We start from the raw sequence: 18,141 nt of genomic DNA, 5'->3' as shown, positions 1-18,141 counted from the left end.
TATTCACTTTCTCAGCCACTTTCGTTTTAGCCAGAGCAATATCCATTGTCTGATTAGCAAAAGGAATTAAAGTTGTGCTCAGGACATTACCCACCGCAGCCGGATCAGTAGCCTCCACTGTTCCTTTTGTCAAGCTATCATCCACCGTACGCTTGCCAAGGATATTTTCATTTCCATCAGTCATCCTTACATCCTGACTATCAGTCCCTTTATTTCCATCCACTGTCCCAGTATTCTCTTTATCTTTCTCTGTTCCACCACTCTCATATACGTAATTGTACCTCTAGCTAGTATGTGCTAGATTACCATCATAACTAGTACCCGGTGGGGCTGCCTGGTTATTCCCCCATCCACGAGGACAACTCCTACCTCTCCCCGAAGGATCACTGTCATCCCCGGAACCTCGACCTCCGCCATTAGAGCGGCCACCACGGCCACCTCCTCTGCCTCTCCTAGATGCCAGGATAAATGGCCCCCATTCAAACTCGCTTGCATCATGCTCCCCCGTGCCACATTCTTCGTGCCAATGACCCATAAAGCCACACGCATTACAAAAAATCGGTAGCTTCTCAAATTTCATGAGGTATTTCTCTGTTTCCCTACCTTTCGTTATGCCAACAGCCCTAGTCAACTTTTTGTTTACATCAAGTTTAACTCTCGCTCTGATGAACTCCCCCACAAAGCCATTTGGTAGGGTCACCTGAACCTCCCGCACCTCCTCAATGCGTGTTGCCAGGTTCTCCAGAAACGTTTTACTTTTCAGGGCTCCATCAGAAAGCTTATGTATTTGACACCATGTCTCCACCTTGTCCAGCTTGACTTTTTCTGGGTTTGAGAACCCATCATATTCCGCCAAGATGAGAGCCATGCCGTGAAAGTCCCATGGGCCTTGATGCACTGCTTTGTTCCAATCCCCTAGACAATTAAATTGGATGGAGAAAAGATTCGGATTGACAACAGCTTGGGCAGGATTCCACGCGGCCCTCATGTCTGCTATCAGCGCGCTCTGACTGAAGCTTTTACCTGTGAGCAGACGCCCAAGAGCCAACCACTTTGGCCTTATATTCTCTGTATCGAGTTCTTCTTCCCATACCAGGTTGTCCTCTTCTTCATCCTGCAAGGTCATCCTCTCCAAGAGCCTACTTGTTTCCTCTGAAGCCTGATCCCGACCACCAGTTCTTTCCTGCGATTCCATCCTGATCGCGCCTAAAAACGATCACAACCCTAAACCCTATCCACCCTCGACTCACAACCAAGACCGGGAAGACACGCTGCGGTGTCCCCTGGATCAGCCCGAGAAGGAGAGAGGAACAAGCGAGGGAAGGGTTACAAGTAAGCGGCAGTTTGCCGGAAACTCACGACTGGCGGCGCCGTCGGAGGACTAGAGAACCCTAGTCGCCAAGGACGTAGGGGACAGAACACGACAATTTACGAACTGTTAAGCTTTGTTGTTAACTCCTAATCATATGCATGTATGCAACTAAACGCCGGGTGAAAATTGCATCTCGATGACAAGACCTAATGCAGGCAACCAATCAAGTGGCCATCTATGTTTTTTGCCCTGTTTTTCCTTACCCACCCTGCTCAGCCTGTCTCGTTTTTGCTCTCCTCGCCAGATCCAGCGGAGAAACTAACCAAACACGCCCATAAAGCTTTTTGTTACAGTATATACTTGATTCAATTCTGTCAATCCCACCTCGTGCACCCCTGCGGTCCCAAAATCAGAGTCCACCCCGGACGGTTAAAATCAAATCAAACCCACCACTACCTCAACATCTCTCTCCTCGCTCCCCTCTCGATTCGCCTCGTCTCCCTCCCTGCCTCCCCATCCCGCGGCAAAACCCTAACCCTAGCTGCTGATGGCGACGCAGCCGCCTTCCTCGGCTGCGGCCGCCGACCTCTACGAGACGGCCTCGCAGCCCGACCCCTCCGCCGCCGGGGACGCATACACCTTCCTGGAGTTCAACACGCAGGGCGACGACTTCGAGTACCCCGACTTCCCGGAGCTCTCCCAGCCCGCGCGATCCGCGCCGCCGCCCCCGGCCCCCGTCACCTCCTCAGCCTCTTCTTCCTGGCCGGCTCCGCCCCTGCCGCCCGACGCTTTGCCGGACGCCGATCTCGCGCCGCAGGACTCGACCCCGCCGGCCTCTTCATCCTCGCCGTCGCCGCGGTCGTCGGCGTCGAAGGCAAGGGCGGCGGCGGCGGTCGCGGACGGGCTCGCCGCGGGGGTCGCGGCCCTTAGTTTCGAGGAGCCTCCTGGCGCCGGAACGGGGGATGACGGGTACGACTATGGCAAGGGCGACTTCGTGGAGCATGCCTGCCGGTACTGCGGGATCCACAACCCTGCGTGTGTTGCGCGCTGCAACGTGCCATCCTGCCGCAAGTGGTTTTGCAACTCGCGAGGGAACACCTCTGGCTCCCACATCGTTAACCACTTGGTGCGGCTCCTTCCCTTTATTTGGTTGTTTCGAATTCTAAGCTAGTGAACTGTGAAGTACAAAATTACTGAGAAATTAGTTACATTGGGTCATAAAGATTATCTTGCTAGGTACCGTTTTTAGTGTTGGATTGGTTGATGGTGCTAAGAGGATGATACTGATACCAGACAGAGTCTAGGCCAGGATATGCAACCTTACTTGATTAGATAGCGGAAGTTGCTGAGTAGGCGATATATGTGAACTTGACCGGTCATCGGTGTCTTCTGTTATGGCTAGTTCGCTAGTTTGATTAGTTTGGTGTGAATGTGTCAGCAGTTTTGGTAGCATGTGGACATGTGAAGTTTCTCCTCGATAATTTGTTTAAAGTGAGTTACCTTTCCATCATGTCATTCTTTTAGTGTAGAAAACTGACCCGGCCTGTAAGTTAACAGCATTTATAGTTGTATTTTGTTAATGTTTTTCATGATGTTGCCAAATTAGGTCGAGAGTCTTTATTGGGTTCACTTTTGTTATTACGTTGTATAAGATGGTATGAATATTATGCTAAATAATCGGATTTGCTAAATCTCATCTAGATGAGAAATAACAAAGTCTCATCTAACTCCTAGAAATCATTTGAGTAATCAAACAAAAAATATTTTTCCCAATCATGCTAGCAGTGTAGTTCTATTTTGCAAGTGGTTCATAATATCATTATACTTTGTTTAGATTGTCTTTAGGATACCTGAAATATTATTTAACAATGTTTAGTGCTATAATTTCAATTTATACATCTGATAAGCAGGGGAAGTGCATACTGACTGAACTGTGTTTTCTTAACAACTTGTGCCACAACACCTATCAGTTGCCACCAAGTGATTTTGAGAATGGCATGAAATTTCACTATCTTCCTTTATGCTTAGCTGCCATTGTTTCTTATGGTCTCTTCATATATACCTTTTTGTCTGTATAGAGCACATAAGATACCAAGCATGTTTGATGCATTATTCCTTATTTATGTTATATCTTTCTCCTGTCATATCTCTGGATAATTAGTTAATTACCATAAGTCAGCTCTGATTCAGTTGTGTTTTGTTCATAGTTATGCTAATCGTATCGATTACCCTTGCTTCATCCACTAAATAAACATCTTCAGGGTAAACAACATTTGGCGGTCATAGGCAGACAACTCCTTTTCGCAAGACCATTCCTGCTTCTACTTATATTTATATTTATTAAGGAAACTGTTGGCCATTTTGGCTAACTGACTACAATTATTAATTATACCTGGAGGCATGTGGTTCTTTTTTTCGCAGGTCAGAGCAAAACATAAGGAAGTCTGCCTTCACAAGGATAGCCCTCTGGGAGAAACGATTCTTGAATGCTACAATTGTGGCTGCCGGAATGTATTTCTGCTTGGTTTTATCTCAGCAAAGGCAGAGAATGTTGTTGTTCTTCTGTGTAGAGAGCCCTGCTTGAATGTTAATGCGTTGAAGGATATGAATTGGGATCTCAGTCAGTGGACACCTCTTATTGATGACAGGTGTTTCTTATCGTGGCTTGTCAAGGTAAGATTTTTCTCTCCTTTTTATGTTATTTTGTGGTGGGTGCACGTTTAAATACCCTTATTTTCTCTTCTTGATGACTGAACAGTGAACAATTTTATGTCTTCCAGGTTCCTTCAGAACAGGAGCAGTTGAGAGCACGCCAAATTAGTGCCCAGCAAATTAACAAAGTGGAAGAGCTCTGGAAAACAAATCCTGATGCCTCTCTTGAAGATCTTGAAAAACCTGGTGTAGATGATGAACCCCAGCCGGTGGTTTTGAAGTATGAAGATGCTTACCAGGTTTTGAAATTGTCTGCGGGCATTTGTTCCTTGAACTTATTTCAGCTATATCATAGTGTGTTCAGTTATATGTTAAATCTTCTTGTGTTAACTAGCACTGTAACTAGAATGCCTTTATTGTTTGTGCCAGTATCAAAATGTTTTTGCTCCGCTGATAAAGCTTGAGGCTGATTACGACAAGGTATTGTATTTTGACTATTTTTGAAAGTGCCTGTTTTTTATTTGGGATTGAGAGGAACCCTGCCACACATTGCTGAGGGAATTGATTTATTTTATTTGTTTCCTCTTGTTGTTTTGCTGTAGATGATGAAAGAGTCACAGAGCAAGGACAGTGTAACTGTGAGGTGGGACATTGGACTGAACAAGAAGCGCGTTGCCTATTTTGTCTTTCCAAAGGTTAGTTTGGGAACTAAAATACATATGATATGTGAATATGTGATCTCTATGATCATCTTCTCATAGTTTTTTCTTCTTCTCAGTGTCAAATTTTTACTGCACTTGTTTACCTCACAATACTAGTTAATCTTAGGTAATCAATTTCTCATTTTATAGGAAGATAATGAATTGAGACTTGTCCCTGGAGATGAGCTACGGCTGAGATATTCTGGTGGTACTTCACACCCTGCATGGCAATCTGTGGGGCACGTGGTATGTGTACTAAAAATGCTGATTGTTAGCCGTATTGGTAACCTCAGTGTGTCGCTTCTATGCTGGCACTCATGCTAAGCACATTCTCCCTACAGATTAAACTCACTGCACAAGAGGAGGTAGCACTTGAGCTTCGTGCTAGTCAGGTATAAGGAACCAGTTTATTCTTGTTTCCTTAAAACATACCCTCACTATTGTATAGTTTCCACCCTCAACCTTTCTGCATTTCAGGGAGTGCCTGTTGAACTGAACCATGGATTTAGTGTGGATTTTGTTTGGAAGAGTACTAGCTTTGATAGGATGCAAGGGGCAATGAAGACTTTTGCTGTAGATGAGACAAGTGTCAGTGGGTAAGTTCTATGGATTACTAATATATTTTTGCGTCTTGGGCGCGCAGGCATGCTTATTTGTGTCTGTTTTCTGTTGTGATTATGAGTTGAAGGGGAAGCAATATGAAACCCACAAGTACTTCAGTTGCTCTCGAAGTTAATTCATAATTATTAGGGAGTTGCTGTTAATGCAAAATAGGTATTATAAAGCAATAGCCATATTTCTAATCCTCAAGGCGAACCTTCCGGAAAATAAAGTCAACACATTTGATCCCTCATTTAACCAACATTGTAAAAGAGTACAAGTAGGAGGTAATTATGAATCCATTGATTCTTCGTTTTAATTAATACTTACTACTTACCTCTTCTTATTTGGATATGTGGTTGAAGGGAGGGGATTTAGTCTTTAGAATGTTTTCTTCTGTAAGCTGTGTATTTGTATTCTTTGTTTATTCACAATAATTTGCAGCATACTCCTTCCATTCCAAAGTAATTGAGTTCTAGTTTTGTCCTAAGTCAAGCTTATTTAAGCTTGATCAAGTCTAGAGAAAAAAGTATCAATATCTACAACACTAAATTAGATTTATCAGATTCTTTCTTTATACTATATATAGCTACAACACTAGTTTTGTCCTACCACATTTTCCTATAGGCTTAGTCAAACTTAAAGAAGTTTGACTTCGTGCAAACCTAGAACTTCAATTAATTAGATTCTTCATAAAGCATGTCTTAGTCATATGATCGTCACCTTCAGTGAATTCTCAACTTTTGGTGTTCACTCAACACAGGTACATATATCATCATCTTTTGGGCCATGAAGTTGAGCATCAGATAATACGCAATACACTACCGAGACGCTTCGGTGCGCCAGGACTTCCAGAATTAAATGCTTCCCAGGTACCATGATGTGTTAGTGTGTTCATACCAAGTAATTTTTAGTTGAACAATATGTTCTTCCTCTGTCCCAAAATAGAAGCTATTCTAAGAAAGTGTGCGAACAAACTTTTCTATCTTGACCACTAAGTAATAGAAAACTATTTTGATTGGTTAAGTACATAGATTTTTTATGAAAACTGTTCTACAGCAATTCTTTATATTATCTCACTTCCATATTACACACACAATAATGGTCAAATGATTTAAACTATTATATTTGTTTTGGTGTTGATCTGGTGCTGTATGTATTCAGGTCTTGGCAGTTAAAAGTGTTCTCCAGAAGCCCGTTAGTTTGATTCAAGGTCCACCTGGCACTGGGAAAACTGTTACCTCAGCTGCAATTGTGTACCACATGGCAAAACAAGGCCAAGGGCAGGTATAGAACTGCATGGTGTACACTTGATGTGTTGTTATAGCTTGGAAGTATTGTTTTGACCCCTTCTCTCTGGTTTGAAATCTTAGGTCCTTGTATGTGCACCAAGTAATGTTGCTGTTGATCAGTTGGCAGAGAAGATAAGCTCAACAGGTCTCAAGGTGAATGATGAATTTACTGTTTATGTTGATTATCTACCGTTTTCCAACTGTACCTTTTCAACTCGTCAGCGATCAATTGAGCATGGCATCTGCCGTGTACTGCAACTGTTACTGTTTAGTTAGCTCTCATATGCTTCGACTGATTGCAAGAATTGACGAGATACTTTTTTTTTTCGTAATGAACTACACACTGCAATTAATGAGTCATTATTTGTGGTTTATCCTTTCAACGAGTAACCTTAGTTGAATACTCTACTTACTGCAGGTTGTTCGACTTTGTGCGAAATCTAGAGAAGCAGTTTCTTCACCTGTTGAGCATCTTACACTTCATTATCAGGTACACTTTTGACTCCTATCTAGTCTCTTGCATCCAAAATAACCATTTTTGTGTGAACGCTAATCATGGGTTTTTGCAATCATGCAGGTTCGACATCTCGATAATTCCGAGAAGAGCGAAATGCATAAGCTACAGCAACTAAAAGACGAGCAAGGTGTTTTATCCACTCTCAGTCTCTCACCAAGCGTGATGCTTTCATTGAACATTTTCTTTGAAGAGACTCGGTATGACTCAATTGGTTGGCTGGGAACTGATGTGCTGTGTTATATTTCTACAGGAGAATTGTCGAGCAGTGATGAGAAAAAGTACAAGGCACTAAAACGAGCCACTGAAAGAGAGATATTACAAAGTGCTGATGTGATTTGCTGCACCTGTGTTGGTGCTGGAGACCCTCGTTTGTCAAACTTCCGTTTTCGCCAGGTAATGATTTCTACCCTCTAGTCTTTAGGTTAGCAGTGTTCATATTTTTTCTATATTGTATCCTGAAGCAATGGAAATTGTTATTGACAGGTTCTTATCGATGAGTCTACACAGGCGACAGAGCCAGAATGTCTTATTCCATTGGTTCTTGGTGTTAAGCAGGTGAAGATGTAATCATGATCTCATTTAGGTTAACTTGATTATATTTATTTATGCTTTTGAGCTATTCAGGTTGTTCTTGTTGGAGATCATTGCCAACTGGGTCCAGTCATCATGTGCAAAAAGGCAGCACGAGCAGGATTAGCACAATCTCTCTTTGAGCGCCTTGTTATCCTTGGAGTCAAGCCATTCAGGCTACAGGTAACGGTTGCCTTTCCGTGTCTAGTAGTATCATCATGTTGTTACTACTACGCTTTCCGTAACTTGCCAGTTCATTCTAGATTGATTATCAGAACTGTGTAAGTTTTCAGATTAATAATATTATAACTATGTTGGTACTTCTCACGGTATGTTTCTTTTCTAATGACATTTTTTACTCGTTTAGCCTTCTGACTTGAGGTCACGTGTTCAAGTCCTGGAAGCAGCTTCTTGCAGAAATGTAGGGAAAGGCTTCTGGAGGCCTGCGTTGAATATGCCCAAACCATCTCAGACGATGTTGGACAAGCTTCTCTTCAATTGGCGCTACCCCAACTCTATCTTGTATATCATCATTCTAGACTCGATCCTTCCTCGTGTGGCCACACATCCATCTCAACATACGCATCTCTGCCACACCTAACTGTTGAACATGTCACCTTTTAGTCGGCCAACACTCAGCGCCATACAACATTGATGGTCGAACTGCTGTCCTGTAGAACTTGCCTTTTAGCTTTTGTGGCACTCTCTTATCATAGAGAATGCCAGAAGCTTGGCGCCACTTCATCCATCCGGCTTTGATTTGATGGTTCACATCTTCATCAATACCCCCATCCTCCTGCAGCATTGACCCCAAATATCGAAAGGTGCCCTTCTGAGGCACCACCTGCCCATCAAGGCTAGCCTCCTCCTCCTCACACCTAGTAGTACTGAAACCACACATCAAGGCTAGCCTCCTCCTCCTCACACCTAGTAGTACTGAAACCGCACATCATGTACTCTGTTTTAGTTCTACTAAGCTTAAACCCTTTCAATTCCAAGGTTTGTCTCCATAACTCTAACTTCCTATTTACCCCCGTCCGACTATCGTCAACTAGCACCACATCATCCGCAAAGAGCATACGCCATGGGATATCTCCTTGTATATCCCTTGTGACCTCATCCATTACCAAGGCAAAAAGATAAGGGCTCAAAGCTGACCCCTGATGCAGTCCTATCTTAATGAGGAAGTCATCAGTGTTGACGTATCCATCCTTATTTCCTTGAACTTCACACAGATTTTCCCTACCACCCCTTTTGTTATTTTGGACATCAAATTGAGTAGAAATAAGTTCTATGATGAACAGAAGTCTGTACAACTGTACATATTTCGCCGCAGGATATAAGCTAATAAATCAACCAAGCGATATCTGAGTTCTAAATCATGATATCGCAATGATTAACTGTTACTATTCTTTGACAATAATTTGTTCTCGAGATAGTGGACTTATTTCAGTTGAAAGCTAATACAGTTACTACTACTTTGCAGTCAAAAGCTGAAATATTTCGTTTAAAACTATACTTATGTTAGTTTAAAGCTAGTACTATTAACTTGATAACCCTGATTTTACAGGTCCAATATAGAATGCACCCTTGTCTTTCAGAATTTCCATCCAACTGTTTTTATGAAGGCACACTGCAAAATGGGGTAACCGTAAATGAGAGACAGTCATCTGGAATTGACTTTCCTTGGCCTGTTCCAAATCGACCGATGTTCTTCTATGTGCAGGTACTTTTTTGGAAAATTGATTGCACTTCTATTTATGGAAAAGGTCTATATATACTGATTTGAACTGATTTTCTATAGATGGGAGTAGAAGAGATAAGTGCTAGTGGGACATCTTACCTCAATAGGACTGAAGCTGCAAATGTAGAGAAAATTGTAACTACATTCTTAAGAAGTGGTGTTGTGCCAAGCCAGGTATGTACCGAGTAAAAATGATTACTATCATAAGGACGTTCTTTCAAAACCAGGGAGCCACTGCTCCACTCATGGATGGTGTCGATTTCAAAGCCGATGGCACCGGGACATGTGCCAATGTGTGAGGTTTGCAGGGAATTAACCTGTTAAGGAGTATGCCATAGCATGCGGTACAATTTTCTCTAATTCCTGGACCTGCACCGTGCTTCGGTTGACATGCCTCCTGCCATAAGGCTAGCACCCTTGCTCGTTGTTTTCAAATGGGACGAACTGGACAAGCTGCTGCTGCTCTCTCCCTTCGAAGTCGTTCATGCATCTTCCAGCGTTCTCATTGAGAAGCAGACCTGGATCTTAGAAATTAGAACATTAGAGTGCTTGATAGAAGGGGAAAACAGGGTGTAAAGCAACCAGCTAGTATGGATATGATTTTTTGGCGGCAGCCTATGAAATCTGCTATCGCTGGCCCAGTGGATTTAGATGAGTGTCAGGTTGAGTTGGAGTAGAAGAGCAAAAACCAGTTGAAAAGAAAGCAGCCTATTTCCTTTTGTTGTTTGTTTCCTTTATTCCAGAGTGGATCTTAGGCTCCTAGCTATAGCTTCACAGACATGCAGCACGTGATACGTATATGCCCATGCATTTTGTTGGGCCCAATTTGTGTATACATGCTTGCAATGATGCCTGCATGACAAAGGATAACCATAACAGATTACACATAAAAAGAAGAAAACTATGAACGGCACATGTTCCAATACATGATCTAACAGACATCAATGGGTAGAGTCAGACTCCATGAATCTCCTGAACTTTATTCTTATGGTCATTTAGAAGTTCTGCACTAGCCCCTTCTGTATGAGAAGACATCACTAATTATTTTGAAACTGGATTTGTACCTCATGGATCTTTAATATGCAGATCGGAGTTATCACACCTTATGAAGGGCAGAGGGCGTATATAGTAAATTATATGTCAAGGAATGGCTCTCTTCGCCAACAGCTTTACAAGGAAATTGAGGTAAACCATAAAACTGTAAAACTATACTCGGAAATATAAGGTGTATTTTGTTTTGTTAAGATGAGGCTTCAGTCATCGGTTGGTAATATTGATATATAATATGCATGGCCTCAGATGAAATGTTAATATATTTCAATTTTAAAGTACTTTTATGTTCATGATGTTTTGTCTCACAAATCAAATATTAGTAGATTATTAGGCCCAGTTCTTTTTAGCTTTTGATTCTCCAGAATCAGCTTTTGGGAAATTTCCCCCGGAATCGGCCGCCGAGTTCTTTTCTGAGATTGTGGTCTGAGATTGTGGAACGAGTTGTATGTTGAAATGTCTATAATGCCCCTGAACAGGAACTTTGTGTTGAATTGCTAAACTTAGAAGTTTCATACAATTTATTATCAAATATGAGCATGAATACGATTTATGAATATCTTAGATTGATAAATATTACAATAAAGATGGTTTCCACGTTTCCTTTGCCACAAAAGAAGTTCCACTACAAATAGATTGACTAATTTCATGGTACAAGACTGATAGCGATAGCCTCACGTGTTGCGGCCATGGTACCATCTAGTGCGTTGGCGCCTGTAAATGGCAATGGGGGTTGCACATACGATCCATCTATCGATCGATCGTTCTCTGTACAGACAAATACATCCATCTATCGATCCATTGTTTTTTCTATGTACAGAGATTGAACGGCATGACAAATTCTATAGAGACGAACACATCCATTCACCAGTCCATCCATCCATTCCTCCAGTCACCCATCCATCAATTTCTGTGCGAACTAGTAACAGAGAAGACAGAGAGGAGAGGAGAACTCACCTGAGGCGATGGCCCGACCGAACTCCAGCGTGGCCGCGTCGGGCGGAGGCGGATCTGGCGTTGGGTGGAGCAGCGGCTGTGGGCCTGGAGGGGTGAGCAGCTGGGGCGGGCTGTCGGGCGGTGCGGCGGCGGCGGCCTTGTAACCCTATCGCGAGTGGGGAGGTGGGGGATCAAGCGAAGGAGAGGGAAGAGTCGTGCGAGTGCGACTCGTTTTCCTGGGCGCGGCTGGCCACCAGTGGCAGTTCTCCTCTTGTTATTTGCCTCTCAAACAGGGATACTATCTTAAATCGAACCGTTTTGTTTTGTGCGAGCGCTCATAATCGCCAGAAGCGAGGTCTCCAGACGATTTTGGATTGCACTACCGATTTTAGTGATTCTCAGATGATTTTAGATAATCAAATCGAGTTCTTTTAAGCTTTTGATTATTCAGACCCAGATTGTCCAGAATCGAGTGAAAAGAACTGGGCCTTAGTTGTTGGTCAAAGCTTTGTCTTTAGCAAACAGAATTAACCTTACCTTTCCAGAAATATTTGTGCTATAATATGCATAATGTTATTCAGGTGGCAAGTGTCGACTCCTTCCAGGGAAGAGAGAAAGATTACATTATTCTGTCTTGTGTTAGAAGCAATGAACACCAGGTGTGTGTGTTTTTTTTATCATATTGGCCCCATCATTTCGTTGGCTGTGTGTTTCTTGCATTATACAGTAGTAATTTATATTTATATGCACAGCATATGGTACATGCAATCTAGAGTTTATCGCTATAGATATTTTGTGTGTGATACAAAATGTTTTTAGTGCTGGATTATTTAATTGTTATCTGGTCATATCAATTTGTAGATTGGTACATGCAATCTGGAGTTTATCGCCATAGATATTTTGTGTGTGATACAATATGTTTTTAGTGGTGGATTATTTAATTGTTATCTGGCCATATCAATTGTAAATTGGCATTTGCTTTGTGTGTAGTTAAGTTATATATCTTTTTGAATATAAAACATCTATGCATTTATGTTTCTTCATATATTGCATTTTTTGATATAAACTGAACCATGATTCTTTGTGAATTATTGTTGTGTTCCTTGGCTGTTAGTGCTTGACGAGCAACTGTTGCACACCGAATCGTTTAACTGACGATGCATGCTGCTTTTGACTTTTTTTTTTCAGGGTATCGGCTTTCTTAATGATCCACGCAGGTTAAATGTTGCATTAACTCGTGCTAGGTATGGTATAGTCGTTCTTGGGAATCCTAAAGTTCTAAGCAAGCAGCCTCTTTGGAATAGTTTGTTGACACATTACAAGGTACACCTTTCCCTTGATACATACCAATGCTTACTTTAAGCTGCAAATGATTAGTATTTTATTAGTTTGTGTCTGCCCTTCTGGTGAGACTTTTACACATCAAAACTCTATAAAACTTTGTAGTTTGGTTGGGTTATCTTTCATCTATATCTATATACCAATATAAAAAGATCCAAAGGGGCAGATCCAACTGATCTCGGCCATCAAACTAAGTCAATCCAACGATCTAGACTGCTCCAATGGCGAGCGTTCAACGTGTAATTAATATCATACCAAATATTGCACTAATCACAGAATTAACACACAAATAATAGCATACCTAATATCCGCGTGCAATTAATATATTGCCTAAATATTAATGTGCAACGCGTGCAATTAATATATTGCCTAAATATTAACGTGCGTTGCATGTGCGCATTTACTAGTTTTATATTAAAATTCCTAGGAGGTGTATTGTGTGCCTGTGTGTGGCATAGTAGTTTCTGTGATATGAATTTGTGCTGGAAGATAAATATCAAAGGAAATGTAATATGCATAATCTGGCTACAAGTAAAACGAGGAGCATTACTAACAGTGGCGGAGCTATGTGAGGACAAATCAGAATTCATATTATCGTAATTCTCAAATTAAGAATTACTACTGCCTCTGTCCTGGTTTACTAGCCCCCCTTGTATTTTGGGTCATATTTTGACCATGATTTTAACTAATTCTCCCTCCGTAAACTAATATAAGAGCGTTTAGAGTGATCTAAACGCTCTTATATTAGTTTACAGAGGGAGTAAAATATAAGTTATACGTAGCAAAATATATATAATTGGAATCTACATTCATACGATTCCAACAACATAATTTTTGGTGACATGCATAAACATTTTGCTAGTCAAATATGTGGTCAAACTTGTGCCCCCTCTGTAAATAAATATAAGAGCATTTGGATCACTACTGTGCTCTTACATTTCTTTACGGAGGGAGTAGCTTTTATACATATAAATCTGTACATTACGTAATGTTGGCCCCTCCTTTATATCCAGTCAAGCTCCCTACGGATTACTAACTATTGTGGTTTGAATTATTTTATTTATAATTTATAACTTCTATGTGTTTAGGAGCATGAGTGCTTGGTAGAAGGACCTTTGAACAATTTGAAGCAGAGTATGGTGCAATTTCAAAAACCAAAAAAGGTGAATACGTGCATTGCCTCTTCCAGATACCTATTGGAAAAGCATTCTCTTTGTTATTTTCCTTTTACTAGTTTCTCACTTTTATTTTTATGAGTAGATCTACAATGATCGGAGACTGTTCCTGGGTGGTGGTCAAGGTGTTATACAGGGATCTGCCTTTGGCACTGTAGGCTCAGTAGATAAGAGAAGTGGTAGGGGAAAAGGTCTGTGCAGTTATAATTTAATGACCTGTATTTCCATTTTTGTTGACAATGGTTCTTTATTATCACCCTTAATACATCCTTCTTTTCACCAAATCAGGACACCCATTTGTTCCATTTGGGCCACCAAATGGGGCTCACAAACCTGGTGTGCACCCATCAGGCTATCCTTTAGCTCGCATGCCTTTTCCTCCATTTCCTGGGTCTCCACATTCTCAACCCTACGCAATTCCAACCCGGGGATCCCTGCATGGACCCATTGGAGCTGTTCCGGCGGTGCCTCAACCTGTTAATAGGAACTTTGGGGCTCCTCGTGCAAATACCGGTGGCCCTATTGGGGGTCACCTTGCTGCCCATCAGCAGAACTCTCAGCAAGCTATGGGAAGTGTGGGGCCAACTTATAACTTTGCTGGTGATCCGAGCAGTCAGCCTTCTGGTGGAGGCCTGATGTCCCAATCTGGACTGATGGCACAGGTTTGTTCATTTTTTCTTTATACTATTGCACAGAGTAACAGTACTTCTACATTAACATTTTCATTTCTGAAATAGATGCCTGTCCAAGGTCTTAGTCAAACATTCCGTGATGGGTTTCCTGTTGGTGGGATGTCTCAGGTACAAACAATAAAAGGCGCGTGCACCACTATCTTACCGTTCTCCCCTTTGACTGAGTTTTCTTTTGTTGGCTGCTAGGACTTCTTTGGAGATGATTTCAAGAGCCAAGGATCTCACGTAGCATACAACATTGCAGAATTTTCTACTCAGGTAATCCCATTTGTCTGCTCACTTTTCTGCTGTTTTTGGATCAATATTATTCTCAGATAGCTCTGTAATTTGTATAAACAGACCTAGCGTTGTATTTTGTTAACAGTATTACTCCACCCACCCAAATATATAAGGCATATTTTGTTTAGTTAAGACAAGGGCTTGACCAACTTGGTGCTAGATACATCCATTTGAGAGACAAGCTTGGGACGAGCTTTTTCGGACGGAGGGAGTACATGACATGGAATAATTGGCAGTAGTATATAAATTAGAGTACTTATCTGTGGTTGTGATTTCGTATCATGTAGGCAAAATATTACTTGAGTAATTGTTAGTCAAAGCCTTTTCTTAACCAAGGAAAATACTGCTTACATTTCTGGATGGAGTAGTAGTTCATTATTAGTTTAGGAAGGGACTTCTAAAAGTAAAATAACTGTCATACACAGGCTTCTCAAGGAGGTTATGCTGTTGAATATACACAAGGGCCCCAATCTGGATATCCTGGGAATTATTTGAACCAAAGTGCACATCCAGGATACCCCCATATGGGTGCAACAAATGACATTGTATCTCAGGTCTGTGGTTTGCTTTTGGTAACCATTACATTACATCTACTAAATTTTCTCTTGATTCCATTCCCTGCACATGTTAATCCTCTCTGCGCTAAGCCTGTTTTGTATGATCCAGGATCACATGGCCCATGGTTCACATGGAATGTTTACGCAAGCGGGATACAACGACCCATCACAAGATGAATCTTCTCAGATGCATTATGGAATGGGTGCTCCTGGCCATCTTCAGTCACAGGTGGTTTATCTATCTATTTTCATGTGTTTAATGTTTTCTTTGACTTGATGAAAATTTGTTGTAACTGGAGCTAACATAATGGTTTGCAGAGCATGATGAATCCTATGTACTCTCAGTCATATGCTCACTATAACACTCAACCTCAGTCTCTTCAGCCTCCACCGCAGTGATCAAGAAAGCTTGTCACATAAGGCTGAAGCTGCATTAAGTTTTGGAAGTTTCATGAATCACATCCCCTTGGCCTGTGGCATCTTGGTTATGCCTTGCTACAGTATTACGCAGAAGTGTTTGGGCTAGACATCGGTTGCAAGCAAAGAGGACAAGCATATTTTGACACATTGGATGTTTATTGGGTCAGGCTTGTACAAGATTGGCTATGGCTATCGCTGGACACCGTTGCTAAGGAGCACAAGGACTGAGATGTATCTCCTTACTTACCGTGGCAATTTTGCAATGGGGCTTGACAACAACAACAGGTCGTCACTTGCGCATTAAGCGAAAGGGTGTCGATGTTACACCCACATCCCTTCACCTGTATAGAAGGCAAATGGGGCTTGTAGTGGTACAGTGTGAATATGTGCTGCCATCCGAGTAAGTATGAGCAGCTATCGCCTGCCTCCATGGTATCATGAAGACGCCTGCTGATTGGCCTTGTATAGAGGTGCTATAGGTGGTGTGGCTAACCCTCAGATATCGCAGCACATGGATACTTGCCCCAAGAACTATGTATGCTTTCTATATAGTTTTGATGTTATTATTACAGAAAATGATGTAGGTAATGTTGCTTGGCAATAGCTTGTGGTTCTTGGTGGAAAGTGAGGTTTTCTTGGGCTGTTAAATCATTTGGTGTAACTATGGCTTGGTTCAGCTATTTAAGGGTGATTGGTGTGCGGTTGATTTTTAACCTGTGATATCCCGAGGCTTTTGGTTTTGACATCTGAAGTCGACCCCAACGTGATTAGTTGGGGATCCTTTATTTTACGAAGTGATTGTTCATGTATTCGTGATGATACTGGAGGCGTATATGGGCACGTGGTAGGACAACGTTAACTGTTCCGGGTACTTCTAAGCTTCGCCTACTTGCTGTGATTTATTCAACACATGTTGCCTAAGTATCCTTCCCTGATTGGCCGGTTGCCACATGTGTCAATGGCCTCTACCAATGTACTTGCTATGTGCAAGGGTAAATACCAATCATTCAATCTATGAAAAGACCATTGTTTTCTTTACACATCCGTTCGGTTCTCTTGTAATTGGTTCTCATTTGCTTTCAACACGTTACTAGCACATTCTGTGATGTTGGTTGATTATTTTAATGGCTGCGTGTGTGCATCGCAACTTTGGTATTGCGGCTCAAATTAAAACTATGGGAGAACCCTAGCTTATGGTTTGATACCTTTGTTATTTTTCTGTGGTTGCCTTAGAAAAGTATATTTCCTATGATTGTGTCATGGAAGAAGAAAGAGTTTGAAGATCTAGAAGATTTGCTCGTTTCTTTTAGACTTCATTTTGTTATCGCTGTAGTCAGCTCAAGTATCTTTATCATGTACAATTTGGTACTATAAATATATAAATATATCATTGGTATTGATTGTAAGAAAAAGAAAGCATATTCTATCTATCGGGAGCAAAGCAAGAACGAGAGAAGGCACCCTCAGCTAAGACCAGAGGCACTATGTTCGAGTAACTTACTCCCAACTCCGTCTACGAAAAATATCGCTGTCCTGGAGTGAGAAGGGTGATCGGCCACATGGAAGAGACCCTAATATCAAAGATGACAACAAGAATTCCGATGAACCCTAGCTTCGGATGTTGTTGGTAACAATGCTTGTTGTTTTTTACTCCTTTCTTTCGTCATGGACGACATGAATTACTAAAATCCATCTTAAGGATTAGATGCACTTACAATATCCTTTTCTTTGATAATCGATGACAACATAGATCAAAGCTTAAAAATGATGCTTTGAGAAGCATGTGATATACAAGAGCCCCCTCTTCTAAATTTATACTATATTATTAAAAAAATTGTGTTTCAATGCAAATGCACAATCGATTAGGTTTACGCGATACTCTTCTATAGCACATGAAACTTGGTGGAATGCATCAGAGCGAATGTACATCCTAAATGAAAAGGAATATTGACAACAATAGGTAGTAAAGGTGTTAAGTATGTGATGCAATCACAAGAATATAGTTAGCATGCACACCTATTTGTAGGAGATAATTCCGTGCTAAAAAGGTTAGATAGCAGCATAACATCTACTAATAGATCAACACATGAAAACTATATCGACGAGGATAGAAATCTTGCAATATGTAATAAGATAAACATACATGCAAGAAAGAATGAAGTGTGCAAGACAAAAGATATGAATAAAGGAGCATGTCTTGCAACTTCCAAACGACAACAAAAAACTTGCAATGTGGTAATCCCAATATCACAAAGTGAAAGTGCTAGTTATCGACTAGGGGGGGGGGGGGGGTTGAATAGGAC

At 41.4% G+C, this 18,141-nt stretch overlaps 1 protein-coding gene across 1 annotated transcript; it reads left to right on the top strand.

Annotated features, from left to right (window-relative positions):
• Nucleotides 1-1,733: 1,733 nt before the first annotated feature.
• On the top strand, nt 1,734-16,551 carry LOC123052735 (regulator of nonsense transcripts 1 homolog). Its single transcript, XM_044476056.1, has 29 exons — nt 1,734-2,438; nt 3,734-3,985; nt 4,093-4,263; nt 4,394-4,444; nt 4,567-4,659; nt 4,816-4,911; nt 5,007-5,057; nt 5,143-5,261; nt 6,029-6,137; nt 6,430-6,552; nt 6,639-6,710; nt 6,976-7,047; nt 7,135-7,201; nt 7,325-7,467; nt 7,558-7,629; nt 7,699-7,827; nt 9,215-9,370; nt 9,449-9,562; nt 10,475-10,573; nt 11,956-12,033; nt 12,563-12,697; nt 13,804-13,878; nt 13,976-14,081; nt 14,179-14,552; nt 14,628-14,690; nt 14,769-14,840; nt 15,287-15,415; nt 15,528-15,647; nt 15,737-16,551. The coding sequence occupies exons 1-29, from the start codon at nt 1,860-1,862 to the stop codon at nt 15,815-15,817; spliced, it is 3,801 nt and encodes a 1,266-aa protein (XP_044331991.1). The 5' UTR covers nt 1,734-1,859; the 3' UTR covers nt 15,818-16,551.
• Nucleotides 16,552-18,141: the final 1,590 nt, after the last annotated feature.

Source organism: Triticum aestivum, chromosome 2D (genome assembly GCF_018294505.1).
Source record: "Triticum aestivum cultivar Chinese Spring chromosome 2D, IWGSC CS RefSeq v2.1, whole genome shotgun sequence".
NCBI lineage: Eukaryota > Viridiplantae > Streptophyta > Magnoliopsida > Poales > Poaceae > Triticum > Triticum aestivum.
This window is presented reverse-complemented; position numbering and strand designations above follow the sequence as displayed.